Source organism: Cherax quadricarinatus, chromosome 2 (genome assembly GCF_038502225.1).
Source record: "Cherax quadricarinatus isolate ZL_2023a chromosome 2, ASM3850222v1, whole genome shotgun sequence".
NCBI lineage: Eukaryota > Metazoa > Arthropoda > Malacostraca > Decapoda > Parastacidae > Cherax > Cherax quadricarinatus.
Window position 1 is genome coordinate 38,849,308 of NC_091293.1, and position 18,555 is coordinate 38,867,862.

The 18,555-nt window shown below is 56.2% G+C and overlaps 1 protein-coding gene across 1 annotated transcript in view; it reads right to left on the reverse strand.

Annotated features, from left to right (window-relative positions):
- Positions 1 to 18,555, reverse strand: part of LOC128706569 (uncharacterized) — a 516,652-nt gene that overhangs the window by 457,816 nt on the left and 40,281 nt on the right. The window contains exon 2 of the mRNA XM_070087824.1: positions 841 to 1,086. Coding sequence (XP_069943925.1) covers positions 841 to 1,075 — 235 coding nt within the window. The 5' untranslated portion in view covers positions 1,076 to 1,086. The remainder of the gene's footprint in view (positions 1 to 840; positions 1,087 to 18,555) is intronic.

Below are 18,555 nucleotides of genomic sequence, written 5' to 3' on the forward strand. Positions count from 1 at the left end.
CTTATGACTGTAGTAGTTACTTATCCGTTATTAACACTTCACTGGACCTCTGGCAATAGTTCGCTAGTGCCAGTCGCTTGTAAGATATTCCCCTATCTACACCGGTGAAGACGCGGGGCCAGGAGCTATAAATCGACCCCTGCAATCACAATTAGGTGAGTACATGCTCTCAACATCAATGAGCTCTCATAACCATTTTAAAATTTTATACTTTTGTAACCACTTGTTGACTGTCCTATATAAGAACATATTTTTAATATTAACTTTACTTACCAAATCTTGTATTATGTGAGTTTTTTTTCTTATTCGCCGGTACTCTCCCGGCCCGGGTCTTTTCCAAGTAGTGGAGACCCGGCCTTGGCTCCCTATCTGGGGAGTATTTCGAAACCTAAGTCTCCCATGGGAGGAGGTACAAGTACCCCATCATCTTTGGGACCAAGTGTCCCCAGGCCTAGCCACATTCCCCGCCCTCACGGGGCTCGTAGGAAGAAGCTAGGCCTCTGGTCTGCCATCTGCCCCGCCCCAAAGGGGCTCTTTAATTAGCAACTACTAAACATGAACTGTATGCTAAGAAATACAACACTGCTATTTTATTTTATTTTCTAGAAAAGAATTACAAGAACCCCAGTGCAAATAACTCACTTTCTTTTACTTTTAGGGGTTATTATATGTAATTTACGTATGTGTTATTATTAAAGAAAATTGTGATTATCTACAAGGTAAATAAATGCAACTAAATAAACTTATTTAAAGTATCCCTTAAGAAAATATACCTCGTACATTTTCTTTCACAACAATAGAAAACGGTCACCTGTACTGAGGTAACTCAAGTAGACTGACCATGTGCTTGCAGTTGTTGTTGCTGCTGCTGCTGCTGCTGCTGCTGCTGTTGTTGTTGTTGTTGTTGTTGTTGTTGTAAGGGTAGTGTTGGTGGCAGGGTGGAGCAGGACCTGGGACCACAGAAGACGGCGCAGGGGGCTGGAGGAGTGTCCTCACGGGGACTCTGCTTCTCCTCGTCCATGCTAGCCTCAGCATCATCCTCACTCTTAGAGAAGTCGTCCCGCGAGGCAGCCATGGTGACCTCTCCTACACGGAGTGGGAGAGGGAAGTTTATTAAGTTGGTTTAGGTCAAATTTACACAACTTTTGGGTAACTACGTTTGTCTTACATAGTAACATATGTGTAAATTACTTACGATAATCCAAAATAGTCAAAGTGATCCTTGTAATACATGATTACGAGTAGCCAAATTAATTATTATTATATGCAATAAAATTCTGTCAAGATTACAATAAAAATAATGAGTAAATCAGACTCATGAAAACGTTTAAATAACAAAAAATACCATAGAAATAAAATCAAAGGAGTAAATTACACGAAGAGTAGAGAGAGAATCAGCTGAGTATAACATTTACACGAAAGTAACTATGCAAGAAATCATTTTCCTCCCTGTCTATGACTTCATTCATTAAGTACTCTTTAGTTTTCTTCTTAAGTTGGTTTATGCTGAGATTTGCCTTGTCGTATTCAAGCAACCCGTTCAACTCACGTATAGCTGTAAGTACTACAAACTCCTACTGCAACATTGGTTTTGCTTTATAATCTGCCTTAACAAAATTCGCAGCAAGATATTTTGGACACTGATTGTGAGCAATTTTATATCAGTTACTTCAGCTGCCTTGCCTTGTCTGCAGTATTTAGCATTTCCAGTTGTTGTAATTCATATTGGCCTACATGTTCTCTTGGACCAGGTCCAGGATCACTCTCACCATTTTATTCTTGGTAATTTGTAGTCTGTCTTTTTTTTTTTTGTTAATTAGGCGTCCCATCACTCTTTCGCAGACAGTTCTCTGTACATTCTTTAGATCTGCAATTTCGCCTGCTTCAAATGAGGGTGTTAGTGTAGTGCAGTATTCCAGCCTAGAGAGAACAAATGACTTAAAGACTTGGCATTACTTGTTTTGAACGTTCTCCTCTATCCACCCTATCATTTTCTTCGCAACTTTCATCCTTGAATATGAGAAAGTCCTTCACATTACTTTTTCGCTCAAATTGTGTAATTAAAATGCATTTTACACTCCGTTCTAGCTTTTACGTCCTCAAACTTGTCCTCACTCAACATAATATTGTTTTCAGCGGCGCACTGGAAGACCATTTATATCCCCTTTGCGATGACTGTATCTTCAGTGGATGACACTCATGCAAATTCTAGTGCGATCTACAAATAATGATACAGTGCCATGTTTATGACTGTGTCTGTGCCCACTGTGTCCTCCAATGCATCCAAGACTATAACACAGTGGTCCAGTAGCTGAGAGAGGCAGGAGCGACCTGCTCCAAACCCATGCGGCATTACGGGAAAGGTAGGCTGATGGACTTAACACACTCCTGCTCGGCTGACCCACACCCCAGCCAGACTGCTAACACACTCCTGCTCGGCTGACCCACACCCCATCCTCACTGCTAACACACTCCTGCTCGGCTGACCCACACCCCAGCCAGACTGCTAAGACTCTCCTGCCCGACTGACCCACACTCCAGCCTGACTGCTAACACCCTCCTGCCCGGCTGACCCACACCCCAGCCTGACTGCTAACACCCTCCTGCCCGGCTGACCCACACCCCAGCCTGACTGCTAAGACTCTCCTGCCCGACTGACCCACTCTCCACTCTGACTACGAACACCCTCCTGCTCGGCTGACCCACACCCCAGCCTGACTACTAACACCCTCCTGCCCGACTGACCCACACTCCAGCCTGACTGCTAACACACTCCTGCTCGGCTGACCCACACCCCAGCCTGACTGCTAACACCCTCCTGCCCGACTGACCCACACTCCAGCCTGACTGCTAACACCCTCCTGCCCGGCTGACCCACACCCCAGCCTGACTGCTAACACCCTCCTGCCCGGCTGACCCACACCCCAGCCTGACTGCTAAGACTCTCCTGCCCGACTGACCCACTCTCCACTCTGACTACGAACACCCTCCTGCTCGGCTGACCCACACCCCAGCCTGACTACTAACACCCTCCTGCCCGACTGACCCACACTCCAGCCTGACTGCTAACACACTCCTGCTCGGCTGACCCACACCCCAGCCTGACTAACACACTCCTGTTCACTCCGGAACACTTCATGTTCTTACACTTCATGTTCTTGTACCACTTGTTCTTGCACCCAAATCTGCACACTGCCATAACAACATACTGGAGTGAGAGATATGGGAGGAAGTGTAAAATAAACACAGTGAGGAGCAGGGGTGCGGTGGGGACAATAAGGGAACACTATATCAACATCCGGGGTCCCAGACTATTCAACATCTTACCAGAAGATATCAGAAACAGTGCTGGAACAAGTGTAGAAGCGTTCAAGAAGAAACTGGACATATTCTTCACCAGGAGCCAGATCAACCAGGCTGTGATGGCTATGTGGGGCACCGGGCTTCCAGCAGCAACAGCCTGGTTGAACAGTCGAGCACCAGATGAGCCTGGCCCACGGCCGGGCTCTGAGAGTAGAGAAACTTCCGAACCTTTTCAAAGGTATATCAAAGGTACCCATCAAACCACAAGACACCTCCACCCATCACCACACCCCGGCACTGTACATCACGAGATACATTGCTAAATGAGAATAAAAGCTTTTCAATGTCTGGCAGTGTCTTATCCTGGCCCAGATGACCCACACCCCAGCCTGACTGCTAACACCTACTGCTCGGCTGACCCACACCCCAGCCTGACTGCTAACACCTACTGCTCGGCTGACCCACACCCCAGCCTGACTGCTAACACACTCCTGTTCGGCTGAACCACACCCCAGCCTAACACACTCCTGTTCGGCTGAACCAAACCCCAGCCTCACTGCTAATACCGTCCTGCTCGGCTGACCCACACCCCAGCCTGACTGCTAACATCTGCTCGGCTGACCCACACCCCAGCCTGACTGCTAACAATCCTGCTCGGCTGAACCACACCCCAGCCTGACTGCTAACACGCTCCTGCTCGGCTGACCCACACCCCACCCTCAATGCTAACACCCTCCTGTTCGGCTGAACACCACCCCAGCCTGTCTGCTAACACCCTCCTGCTCGGCTGACCCACACCTCAGCCAGACTGCTAACACCCTCCTGCTAGGCTGACCCATACCCCAGCCTGACTGCTAACACCTCCTGCCTGGCTGACCCACACCCCAGCCTGACTGCTAACACCCTCCTGGTCGGCTAACCCACACCCCAGCCTGACTGTTAACACACTCCTGCTCGGCTGACCCACACCTCAGCCTGACTGCTAACACCCTCCTGCTCGGCTGACCCACACCTCAGCCTGACTGCTAACACTCCTGCTAGGCTGACCCACACCTCAGCCTTGCCGTTAACACACTCCTGCTCGGCTGACCCACACCCCGGCCTGGCTATTAACACACTAGTGCTTGATTGACACACACCCCAGCCTGACTGCTAACACGCTGCTGCTCGGCTGACCCACACCCCAGCCTCACTGCTAACACACTAGTGCTCGGCTGACCCACACCCCAGCCTGACTGCTAACACGCTCCTGTTCGGCTGAACCTCACCCCAGCCTCGCTGCTAATACCCTCCTGCTCGGCTGACCCCACACCCCAGCCTGACTGCTAACACTCTCCTGCTCGGCTAAACCACACCCCAGCCTGGTTGCTAACACACTCCTGCTCGGCTGACCCACACCCCAGCATCACTGCTAACACCCTCCTGCTCGGCTGACCCACGCCCCAGCCTCACTGCTAACACACTTCTGCTCGGCTGACCCACACCCCAGCATGACTGCTAACACACTCCTGCTCGGCTGACCCACACCCCAGCCTGACTGCTAACACTCCTGCTCGGCTGATCCATACCCCAGCATGACTGCTAACACCTGCTGCTCGGCTGACCCACACCCCAGCCTGACTGCTAACACTCCTGCTCGGCTGATCCATACCCCAGCATGACTGCTAACACCTCCTGCTCGGCTGACCCACATCCCAGCCTGCCTGCTAACACCCTCCTGCTCGGCTGACCCACACCTCAGCCTGACTGCTAACACCTTCTGCTCGGCTGATCCACACCCCAGCCTGAATGCTAAAACCCTCCTACTCGGTTGACCCACACCTCAGCCTGACTGCTAACACCCTCCTGCTCGGCTGACCCACACCTCAGCCTGACTGCTAACACTCCTGCTAGGCTGACCCACACCTCAGCCTTGCCGTTAACACACTCCTGCTCGGCTGACCCACACCTCAGCCAGACTGCTAACACCCTCCTGCTAGGCTGACCCATACCCCAGCCTGACTGCTAACACCTCCTGCCTGGCTGACCCACACCCCAGCCTGACTGCTAACACCCTCCTGGTCGGCTAACCCACACCCCAGCCTGACTGTTAACACACTCCTGCTCGGCTGACCCACACCTCAGCCTGACTGCTAACACCCTCCTGCTCGGCTGACCCACACCTCAGCCTGACTGCTAACACTCCTGCTAGGCTGACCCACACCTCAGCCTTGCCGTTAACACACTCCTGCTCGGCTGACCCACACCCCGGCCTGGCTATTAACACACTAGTGCTTGATTGACACACACCCCAGCCTGACTGCTAACACGCTGCTGCTCGGCTGACCCACACCCCAGCCTCACTGCTAACACACTAGTGCTCGGCTGACCCACACCCCAGCCTGACTGCTAACACGCTTCTGTTCGGCTGAACCTCACCCCAGCCTCGCTGCTAATACCCTCCTGCTCGGCTGACCCCACACCCCAGCCTGACTGCTAACACCCTCCTGCTCGGCTAAACCACACCCCAGCCTGGTTGCTAACACACTCCTGCTCGGCTGACCCACACCCCAGCATCACTGCTAACACCCTCCTGCTCGGCTGACCCACGCCCCAGCCTCACTGCTAACACACTTCTGCTCGGCTGACCCACACCCCAGCATGACTGCTAACACACTCCTGCTCGGCTGACCCACACCCCAGCCTGACTGCTAACACTCCTGCTCGGCTGATCCATACCCCAGCATGACTGCTAACACCTCCTGCTCGGCTGACCCACATCCCAGCCTGCCTGCTAACACACTCCTACTCGGCTGACCCACACCTCAGACTGCCTGCTAACACACTCCTGCTCGGCTGACCCACATTTCAGCCTGACTGCTAACACCCTCCTGCTCGGCTGACCCACACCTCAGCCTGACTGCTAACACCTTCTGCTCGGCTGACCCACACCCCAGCCTGAATGCTAAAACCCTCCTACTCGGCTGACCCACACCTCAGCCTGACTGCTAACACCACCTGTTCGGCTGACCCACACCTCAGCCTGACTGCTAACACCCTCCTGCTCGGTTGACCCATACCCCAGCCTGACTGCTAACACCTCCTGCCTGGCTGACCCACACCCTAGCCTGACTGCTAACACCCTCCTGCCCGGCTGACCCACACCTCAGCCTGACTGCTAACACCCTCCTGCTCGGCTGACCCACACCTCAGCCTCACTGCTAACACAATCCTGCTCTTTTGTGATGAATGGTTTGAAAAACCGACATGTTGAAGATTGAGACACTTATGCAGCATATGGGAATCTTTATTCAGAAAACGTTTCGCCACACAGTGGCTTCATCAGTCCAATACAAAGAGGACGGCGTAAGGAGAGGAGGAGAATGAGGTAATCAGTCCCTCAACCTGGAGTCGATGTGTTCAGTCCATCAATCTTGTAGAATGTACAGCATAGGGCCGTAGACGTGGCTTATATACTGTAGTGAGGTGACGTGAAGCAGGTGGAGGCGGGGTCATAGTGGTACCATCCACTAGTCGAAGTAGGTCTTCGTCCAAAGGTTGAACAAGTGTTGAAGAATTCTTTGTAACAAGATCCCATGATGCTGCAGTGTCTGACAGTTGTGATGAATGGTTTGAGGGACTGATTACCTCATTCTCCTCCTCTCCTTACGCCTTCCTCTTTGTATTGGACTGATGAAGCCACTGTGTGGCGAAACGTTTCTGAATAAAGATTCCCATATGCTGCATAAGTGTCTCAATCTTCAACTTGTCGGTTTTTCAAACCATTCATCACAACTGTCAGACACTGCAGCATCATGGGATCTTGTTACAAAGAATTCTTCAACACTTGTTCAACCTTTGGACGAAGACCTACTTCGACTAGTGGATGGTACCACTATGACCCCGCCTCCACCTGCTTCACGTCACCTCACTACAGTATATAAGCCACGTCTACGGCCCTATGCTGTACATTCTACAAGATTGATGGACTGAACACATCGACTCCAGGTTGAGGGACTGATTACCTCATTCTCCTCCTCTCCTTACGCCTTCCTCTTTGTATTGGACTGATGAAGCCACTGTGTGGCGAAACGTTTCCTGAATAAAGATTCCCATATGCTGCATAAGTGTCTCAATCTTCAATCCTGCTCTACTGACCCACACCCCAGCCGGACTGCTAACACACTCCTGCTCGGCTGACCAACACCCCAGCCTGACTAACACACTCCTGCTCGGCTGACCCACACCACAGCCTGACTAACACACTCCTGCTCGGCTGACCCACACCTCAGCCTGACTGCTAACACCCTCCTGAACGGCTGACCCACACCCCAGCCTGACTGCTAACACCCTCCTGCTCGGCTGATCCACACCTCAGCCTCACTGCTAACACACTCCTGCTCTGCTGACCCACACCCCAGCCGGACTGCTAACACACTCCTGTTCGGCTGACCCACATCTCAGCCTGACTGCTAACACACTCCTGCTCGGCTGACCCACACCCCAGCCTGACTGCTAACACCCTCCTGCTCGGCTGACCCACACCCCAGCCTGACTGCTAACACCCTCCTGCTCGGCTGACCCACACCCCAGCCTGACTGCTAACACACTCCTGCTCGGCTGACCCACACCTCAGCCTGACTGCTAACACGCTCCTGCTCGGCTGACCCACACCTCAGTCTGACTGCTAACACCCTCCTGCTCGGCTGACCCACACCTCAGCCTGACTGCTAACACCCTCCTGCTCGGCTGACCCACACCACAGCCTGACTGCTAACACCCTCCTGCTCGGATGACCCACACCTCAGCCTGACTGCTAACACCCTCCTGCTCGGCTGACCCACACCCCAGCCTGATTGCTAACACACTCCTGCTCGGCTGACCCACACCTCAGCCTGACTGCTAACACCCTCCTGCTCGGCTGACCCACACCTCAGCCTGACTGCTAACACACTCCTGCTCGGCTGACCCACACCTCAGCTTTACCGTTAACACACTCCTGCTCGGCTGACCCACACCCCAGCCTGGCCATTAACACACTAGTGCTTGATTGACCCACACCCCAGCCTGACTGCTAACACACTGCTGCTCGGCTGACCCACACCCCAGCCTCACTGCTAACACACTAGTGCTCGGCTGACCCACACCCCAGCATGACTGCTAACACACTCCTGCTCGGCTGACCCACACCCCAGCCTGACTGCTAACACACTCCTCCTCGGCTGACCCACACCCCAGCCTGCCTGCTAACACTCTCCTACTCCGCTGACCCACACCTCAGCCTGCCTGTTAACACACTCCTGCTCGGCTGACCCACACCTCAGCCTGACTGCTAACACCCTCCTGCTCGGCTGACACACCTCAGCCTGACTGCTAACACCTTCTGCTCGGCTGACCCACACCCCAGCCTGAATGCTAAAACCCTCCTACTCGGCTGACCCACACCTCAGCCTGACTGCTAACACCACCTGTTCGGCTGACCCACACCTCAGCCTGACTGCTAACACCCTCCTGCTCGGTTGACCCATACCCCAGCCTGACTGCTAACACCTCCTGCCTGGCTGAACCACACCCTAGCCTGACTGCTAACACCCTCCTGCCCGGCTGACCCACACCCCAGCCGGACTGCTAACACACTCCTGCCCGGCTGACCCACACCTCAGCCTGACTGCTAACACCCTCCTGCTCGGCTGACCCACACCCCAGCCTCACTGCTAACACAATCCTGCTCTGCTGACCCACACCCCAGCCGGACTGCTAACACACTCCTGCTCGGCTGACCAACACCCCAGCCTGACTAACACACTCCTGCTCGGCTGACCAACACCCCAGCCTGACTAACACACTCCTGCTCGGCTGACCCACACCCCAGCCTGACTAACACACTCCTGCTCGGCTGACCCACACCTCAGCCTGACTGCTAACACCCTCCTGAACGGCTGACCAACACCCCAGCCTGACTGCTAACACCCTCCTGCTCGGCTGATCCACACCTCAGCCTCACTGCTAACACACTCCTGCTCTGCTGACCCACACCCCAGCCTGACTGCTAACACACTCCTGCTCGGCTGACCCACACCCCAGCCTGACTGCTAACACACTCCTGCTCGGCTGACCCACACCTCAGCCTGACTGCTAACACCCTCCTGCTCGGCTGACCCACACCTCAGCCTCACTGCTAACACAATCCTGCTCTACTGACCCACACCCCAACCGGACTGCTAACACACTCCTGCTCGACTGACCAACACCCCAGCCTGACTAACACACTCCTGCTCGGCTGACCAACACCCCAGCCTGACTAACACACTCCTGCTCGGCTGACCCACACCTCAGCCTGACTGCTAACACCCTCCTGCTCGGCTGACCCACACCCCAGCCTCACTGCTAACACACTCCTGCTCGGCTGACCCACACCCCAGCCTGACTGCTAACACCCTCCTGCCCGGCTGACCCACACCCCAGCCTGACTGCTAAGACTCTCCTGCCCGACTGACCCACTCTCCACTCTGACTACGAACACCCTCCTGCTCGGCTGACCCACACCCCAGCCTGACTACTAACACCCTCCTGCCCGACTGACCCACACTCCAGCCTGACTGCTAACACACTCCTGCTCGGCTGACCCACACCCCAGCCTGACTACTAACACCCTCCTGCCCGACTGACCCACACTCCAGCCTGACTGCTAACACCCTCCTGCCCGGCTGACCCACACCCCAGCCTGACTGCTAACACCCTCCTGCCCGGCTGACCCACACCCCAGCCTGACTGCTAAGACTCTCCTGCCCGACTGACCCACTCTCCACTCTGACTACGAACACCCTCCTGCTCGGCTGACCCACACCCCAGCCTGACTACTAACACCCTCCTGCCCGACTGACCCACACTCCAGCCTGACTGCTAACACACTCCTGCTCGGCTGACCCACACCCCGGCCTGACTGCTAACACACTCCTGTTCACTCCGGAACACTTCATGTTCTTGTACCACTTGTTCTTGCACCCAAATCTGCACACTGCCATAACAACATACTGGAGTGAGAGATATGGAAGGAAGTGTAAAATAAACACAGTGAGGAGCAGGGGTGCGGTGGGGACAATAAGGGAACACTATATCAACATCCGGGGTCCCAGACTATTCAACATCTTACCAGAAGATATCAGAAACACCGCTGGAACAAGTGTAGAAGCGTTCAAGAAGAAACTGGACAAGTTTCTTCACCAGGAGCCAGATCAACCAGGCTGTGATGGCTATGTGGGGCACCGGGCTTCCAGCAGCAACAGCCTGGTTGAACAGTCGAGCACCAGATGAGCCTGGCCCATGGCCGGGCTCTGAGAGTAGAGAAATTTCCGAACCTTTTCAAAGGTATATCAAAGGTACCCATCAAACCATAAGACACCTCCACCCATCACCACACCCCGGCACTGTACATCACCACATACATTGCTAAATGAGAATAAAAGCTTTTCAATGTCTGGCAGTGTCTTATCCTGGTCCAGATGACCCACACCCCAGCCTGACTGCTAACACCTGCTGCTCGGCTGACCCACACCCCAGCCTGACTGCTAACACCTGCTGCTCGGCTGACCCACACCCCAGCATGACTGCTAACACACTCCTGTTCGGCTGAACCACACCCCAGCCTAACACACCCCTGTTCGGCTGAACCACACCCCAGCCTCACTGCTAATACCCTCCTGCTCGGCTGACCCACACCCCAGCCTGACTGCTAACATCTGCTCGGCTGACCCACACCCCAGCCTGACTGCTAACAATCCTGCTCGGCTGAACCGCACCCCAGCCTGACTGCTAACACGCTCCTGCTCGGCTGACCCACACCCCAGCCTGTCTGCACCCTCCTGTTCGGCTGAACACCACCCCAGCCTGAATGCTAACACACTCCTGCTCGGCTGACCCACACCTCAGCCAGACTGCTAACACCCTCCTGCTAGGCTGACCCATACCCCAGCCTGACTGCTAACACCTCCTGCCTGGCTGACCCACACCCCAGCCTGACTGCTAACACCCTCCTGGTCGGCTAACCCACACCCCAGCCTGACTGTTAACACACTCCTGCTCGGCTGACCCACACCTCAGCCTGACTGCTAACACCCTCCTGCTCGGCTGACCCACACCTCAGCCTGACTGCTAACACTCCTGCTAGGCTGACCCACACCTCAGCCTTGCCGTTAACACACTCCTGCTCGGCTGACCCACACCCCGGCCTGGCTATTAACACACTAGTGCTTGATTGACACACACCCCAGCCTGACTGCTAACACGCTGCTGCTCGGCTGACCCACACCCCAGCCTCACTGCTAACACACTAGTGCTCGGCTGACCCACACCCCAGCCTGACTGCTAACACGCTTCTGTTCGGCTGAACCTCACCCCAGCCTCGCTGCTAATACCCTCCTGCTCGGCTGACCCACACCCCAGCCTGACTGCTAACACCCTCCTGCTCAGCTGAACCACACCCCAGCCTGGTTGCTAACACACTCCTGCTCGGCTGACCCACACCCCAGCCTCACTGCTAACACCCTCCTGCTCGGCTGACCCACGCCCCAGCCTCACTGCTAACACACTTCTGCTCGGCTGACCCACACCCCAGCATGACTGCTAACACACTCCTGCTCGGCTGACCCACACCCCAGCCTGACTGCTAACACTCCTGCTCGGCTGATCCATACCCCAGCCTGACTGCTAACACCTCCTGCTCGGCTGACCCACACCCCAGCCTGCCTGCTAACACACTCCTACTCGGCTGACCCACACCTCAGCCTGCCTGCTAACACACTCCTGCTCGGCTGACCCACACCTCAGCCTGACTGCTAACACCCTCCTGCTCGGCTGACCCACACCTCAGCCTGACTGCTAACACCTTCTGCTCGGCTGATCCACACCCCAGCCTGAATGCTAAAACCCTCCTACTCGGCTGACCCACACCTCAGCCTGACTGCTAACACCACCTGTTCGGCTGACCCACACCTCAGCCTGACTGCTAACACCCTCCTGCTCGGTTGACCCATACCCCAGCCTGACTGCTAACACCTCCTGCCTGGCTGACCCACACCCTAGCCTGACTGCTAACACCCTCCTGCCCGGCTGACCCACACCTCAGCCTGACTGCTAACACCCTCCTGCTCGGCTGACCCACACCTCAGCCTCACTGCTAACACAATCCTGCTCTTTTGTGATGAATGGTTTGAAAAACCGACATGTTGAAGATTGAGACACTTATGCAGCATATGGGAATCTTTATTCAGAAAACGTTTCGCCACACAGTGGCTTCATCAGTCCAATACAAAGAGGACGGCGTAAGGAGAGGAGGAGAATGAGGTAATCAGTCCCTCAACCTGGAGTCGATGTGTTCAGTCCATCAATCTTGTAGAATGTACAGCATAGGGCCGTAGACGTGGCTTATATACTGTAGTGAGGTGACGTGAAGCAGGTGGAGGCGGGGTCATAGTGGTACCATCCACTAATCGAAGTAGGTCTTCGTCCAAAGGTTGAACAAGTGTTGAAGAATTCTTTGTAACAAGATCCCATGATGCTGCAGTGTCTGACAGTTGTGATGAATGGTTTGAGGGACTGATTACCTCATTCTCCTCCTCTCCTTACGCCTTCCTCTTTGTATTGGACTGATGAAGCCACTGTGTGGCGAAACGTTTCTGAATAAAGATTCCCATATGCTGCATAAGTGTCTCAATCTTCAACTTGTCGGTTTTTCAAACCATTCATCACAACTGTCAGACACTGCAGCATCATGGGATCTTGTTACAAAGAATTCTTCAACACTTGTTCAACCTTTGGACGAAGACCTACTTCGACTAGTGGATGGTACCACTATGACCCCGCCTCCACCTGCTTCACGTCACCTCACTACAGTATATAAGCCACGTCTACGGCCCTATGCTGTACATTCTACAAGATTGATGGACTGAACACATCGACTCCAGGTTGAGGGACTGATTACCTCATTCTCCTCCTCTCCTTACGCCTTCCTCTTTGTATTGGACTGATGAAGCCACTGTGTGGCGAAACGTTTCCTGAATAAAGATTCCCATATGCTGCATAAGTGTCTCAATCTTCAATCCTGCTCTACTGACCCACACCCCAGCCGGACTGCTAACACACTCCTGCTCGGCTGACCAACACCCCAGCCTGACTAACACACTCCTGCTCGGCTGACCCACACCTCAGCCTGACTGCTAACACCCTCCTGAACGGCTGACCCACACCCCAGCCTGACTGCTAACACCCTCCTGCTCGGCTGATCCACACCTCAGCCTCACTGCTAACACACTCCTGCTCTGCTGACCCACACCCCAGCCGGACTGCTAACACACTCCTGTTCGGCTGACCCACATCTCAGCCTGACTGCTAAGACACTCCTGCTCAGCTGACCCACACCTCAGCCTGACTGCTAACACCCTCCTGAACGGCTGACCCACACCCCAGCCTGACTGATAACACCCTCCTGCTCGGCTGACCCACACCCCAGCCTGACTGCTAACACACTCCCGCTCGGCTGACCCACACCTCAGCCTGACTGCTAACACGCTCCTGCTCGGCTGACCCACACCTCAGTCTGACTGCTAACACCCTCCTGCTCGGCTGACCCACACCTCAGCCTGACTGCTAACACCCTCCTGCTCGGCTGACCCACACCACAGCCTGACTGCTAACACCCTCCTGCTCGGATGACCCACACCTCAGCCTGACTGCTAACACCCTCCTGCTCGGCTGACCCACACCCCAGCCTGATTGCTAACACACTCCTGCTCGGCTGACCCACACCTCAGCCTGACTGCTAACACCATCCTGCTCGGCTGACCCACACCTCAGCCTGACTGCTAACACACTCCTGCTCGGCTGACCCACACCTCAGCCTTGCCGTTAACACACTCCTGCTCGGCTGACCCACACCCCAGCCTGGCCATTAACACACTAGTGCTTGATTGACCCACACCCCAGCCTGACTGCTAACACACTGCTGCTCGGCTGACCCACACCCCAGCCTCACTGCTAACACACTAGTGCTCGGCTGACCCACACCCCAGCATGACTGCTAACACACTCCTGCTCGGCTGACCCACACCCCAGCCTGACTGCTAACACACTCCTCCTCGGCTGACCCACACCCCAGCCTGCCTGCTAACACTCTCCTACTCCGCTGACCCACACCTCAGCCTGCCTGTTAACACACTCCTGCTCGGCTGACCCACACCTCAGCCTGACTGCTAACACCCTCCTGCTCGGCTGACACACCTCAGCCTGACTGCTAACACCTTCTGCTCGGCTGACCCACACCCCAGCCTGAATGCTAAAACCCTCCTACTCGGCTGACCCACACCTCAGCCTGACTGCTAACACCACCTGTTCGGCTGACCCACACCTCAGCCTGACTGCTAACACCCTCCTGCTCGGTTGACCCATACCCCAGCCTGACTGCTAACACCTACTGCCTGGCTGAACCACACCCTAGCCTGACTGCTAACACCCTCCTGCCCGGCTGACCCACACCCCAGCCGGACTGCTAACACACTCCTGCCCGGCTGACCCACACCTCAGCCTGACTGCTAACACCCTCCTGCTCGGCTGACCCACACCCCAGCCTCACTGCTAACACAATCCTGCTCTGCTGACCCACACCCCAGCCGGACTGCTAACACACTCCTGCTCGGCTGACCAACACCCCAGCCTGACTAACACACTCCTGCTCGGCTGACCAACACCCCAGCCTGACTAACACACTCCTGCTCGGCTGACCCACACCCCAGCCTGACTAACACACTCCTGCTCGGCTGACCCACACCTCAGCCTGACTGCTAACACCCTCCTGAACGGCTGACCAACACCCCAGCCTGACTGCTAACACCCTCCTGCTCGGCTGATCCACACCTCAGCCTCACTGCTAACACACTCCTGCTCTGCTGACCCACACCCCAGCCGAACTGCTAACACACTCCTGCTCGGCTGACCCACACCCCAGCCTGACTGCTAAGACACTCCTGCTCGGCTGACCCACACCTCAGCCTGACTGCTAACACCCTCCTGCTCGGCTGACCCACACCTCAGCCTCACTGCTAACACAATCCTGCTCTACTGACCCACACCCCAGCCGGACTGCTAACACACTCCTGCTCGGCTGACCAACACCCCAGCGTGACTAACACACTCCTGCTCGGCTGACCCACACCCCAGCCTGACTAACACACTCCTGGTCGGCTGACCCACACCTCAGCCTGACTGCTAACACCCTCCTGCTCGGCTGACCCACACCTCAGCCTGACTGCTAACACCCTCCTGCTCGGCTGACCCACACCCCAGCCTGATTGCTAACACACTCCTGCTCGGCTGACCCACACCTCAGCCTGACTGCTAATACCCTCCTGAACGGCTGACCCACACCCCAGCCTGACTGCTAACACACTCCTGCTCGGCTGACCCACATCTCAGCCTGACTGCTAACACCCTCCTGCTCGGCTGATCCACACCTCAGCCTCACTGCTAACACACTCCTGCTCTGCTGACCCACACCCCAGCCGGACTGCTAACACACTCCTGTTCGGCTGACCCACACCCCAGCCTGACTGCTAAGACACTCCTGCTCGGCTGACCCACACCTCAGCCTGACTGCTAACACACTCCTGCTCGGCTGACCCACACCTCAGCCTGACTGCTAACACACTCCTGCTCGGCTGACCCACACCTCAGCTTTACCGTTAACACACTCCTGCTCGGCTGACCCACACCCCAGCCTGGCCATTAACACACTAGTGCTTGATTGACCCACACCCCAGCCAGACTGCTAACACGCTGCTGCTCGGCTGACCCACACCCCAGCCTCACTGCTAACACACTAGTGCTCGGGTGACCCACACCCCAGCCTGACTGCTAACACGCTCCTGTTCGGCTGAACCTCACCCCAGCCTCGCTGCTAATACCCTCCTGCTCGGCTGACCCACACCCCAGCCTGACTGCTAACACCCTCCTGCTCGGCTGAACCACACCCCAGCCTGGTTGCTAACACACTCCTGCTCGGCTGACCCACACCCTAGCCTCACTGCTAACACCCTCCTGCTCGGCTGACCCACGCCCCAGCCTCACTGCTAACACACTTCTGCTCGGTTGACCCACACCCCAGCATGACTGCTAACACCCTCCTGCCCGGCTGACCCACACCCCAGCCTGACTGCTAACACACTCCTCCTCGGCTGACCCACACCCCAGCCTGCCTGCTAACACTCTCCTGCTCGGCTGACCCACACCTCAGCGTGCCTGCTAACACACTCCTGCTCGACTGACCCACACCTCAGCCTGACTGCTAACACCATCTGCTCGGCTGACCCACACCCCAGCCTGAATGCTAAAACCCTCCTACTAGGCTGACCCACACCTCAGGCTGACTGCTAACACCACCTGTTCGGCTGACCCACACCACAGCCTGACTGCTAACACCCTCCTGCTCGGTTGACCCATACCCCAGCCTGACTGCTAACACCTCCTGCCTGGCTGACCCACACCCTAGCCTGACTGCTAACACCCTCCTGCCCGGCTGACCTACACCCCAGCCTGACTGCTAACACACTCCTGCTCGGCTGACCCACACCTCAGCCTCACTGCTAACACAATCCTGCTCTGCTGATCCACACCCCAGCCGGACTGCTAACACACTCCTGCTCGGCTGACCAACACCCCAGCCTGACTAACACACTCCTGCTCGGCTGACCCACACCCCAGCCTGACTAACACACTCCTGCTCGGCTGACCCACACCTCAGCCTGACTGCTAACACCCTCGTGAACGACTGACCAACACCCCAGCCTGACTGCTAACACACTCCTGCTCGGCTGACCCACATCTCAGCCTGACTGCTAACACCCTCCTGCTCGGCTGATCCACACCTCAGCCTCACTGCTAACATACTCCTGCTCTGCTGACCCACACCCCAGCCAAACTGCTAACACACTCCTGCTCGGCTGACCCACACCTCAGCCTCACTGCTAACACAATCCTGCTCTGCTGACCCACACCCCAGCCTGACTGCTAACGCCCTCCTGCTCGGCTGACCCACACCCCAGCCTGACTGCTAACACACTCCTGCTCGGCTGACCCACACCTCAATCTGACTGCTAACACCCTCCTGCTCGGCTGACCCACATCTCAGCCTGACTGCTAACACCCTCCTGCTCGGCTGACCCACACCTCAGCCTGACTGCTAACACCCTCCTGCTCGGCTGACCCACACCTCAGACTGACTGCTAACACCCTCCTGAACGGCTGACCCACACCCCAGCCTAACTGCTAACACCCTCCTGCTCGGCTGACCCACACCCCAGCCTGACTGCTAACACGCTACTGCTCGGCTGACCCACAGCTCAGCCTGACTGCTAACACCCTCCTGCTCGGCTGACCCACACCTCAGCCTGACTGCTAACACCCTCCTGCTCGGCTGACCCACACCTCAGCCTGACTGCTAACACCCTCCTGCTCGGCTGACCCACACCTCAGCCTGACTGCTAACACCCTCCTGAACGGCTGACCCACACCTCAGCCTGACTGCTAACACCCTCCTGCTCGGCTGACCCACACCTCAGCCTGACTGCTAACACCCTCCTGCTCGGCTGACCCACACCTCAGCCTGACTGCTAACACCCTCCTGCTCGGCTGACCCACACCTCAGCCTGACTGCTAACACCCTCCTGCTCGGCTGACCCACACCTCAGCCTGACTGCTAACACCCTCCTGCTCGGCTGACCCACACCTCAGCCTGACTGCTAACACCCTCCTGCTCGGCTGACCCACACCTCAGCCTGACTGCTAACACCCTCCTGCTCGGCTGACCCACACCTCAGCCTGACTGCTAACACCCTCCTGCTCGGCTGACCCACACCTCAGCCTGACTGCTAACACCCTCCTGAACGGCTGACCCACACCTCAGCCTGACTGCTAACACCCTCCTGCTCGGCTGACCCACACCTCAGCCTGACTGCTAACACCCTCCTGCTCGGCTGACCCACACCTCAGCCTGACTGCTAACACCCTCCTGCTCGGCTGACCCACACCTCAGCCTGACTGCTAACACCCTCCTGCTCGGCTGACCCACACCTCAGCCTGACTGCTAACACCCTCCTGCTCGGCTGACCCACACCTCAGCCTGACTGCTAACACCCTCCTGCTCGGCTGACCCACACCTCAGCCTGACTGCTAACACCCTCCTGCTCGGCTGACCCACACCTCAGCCTGACTGCTAACACCCTCCTG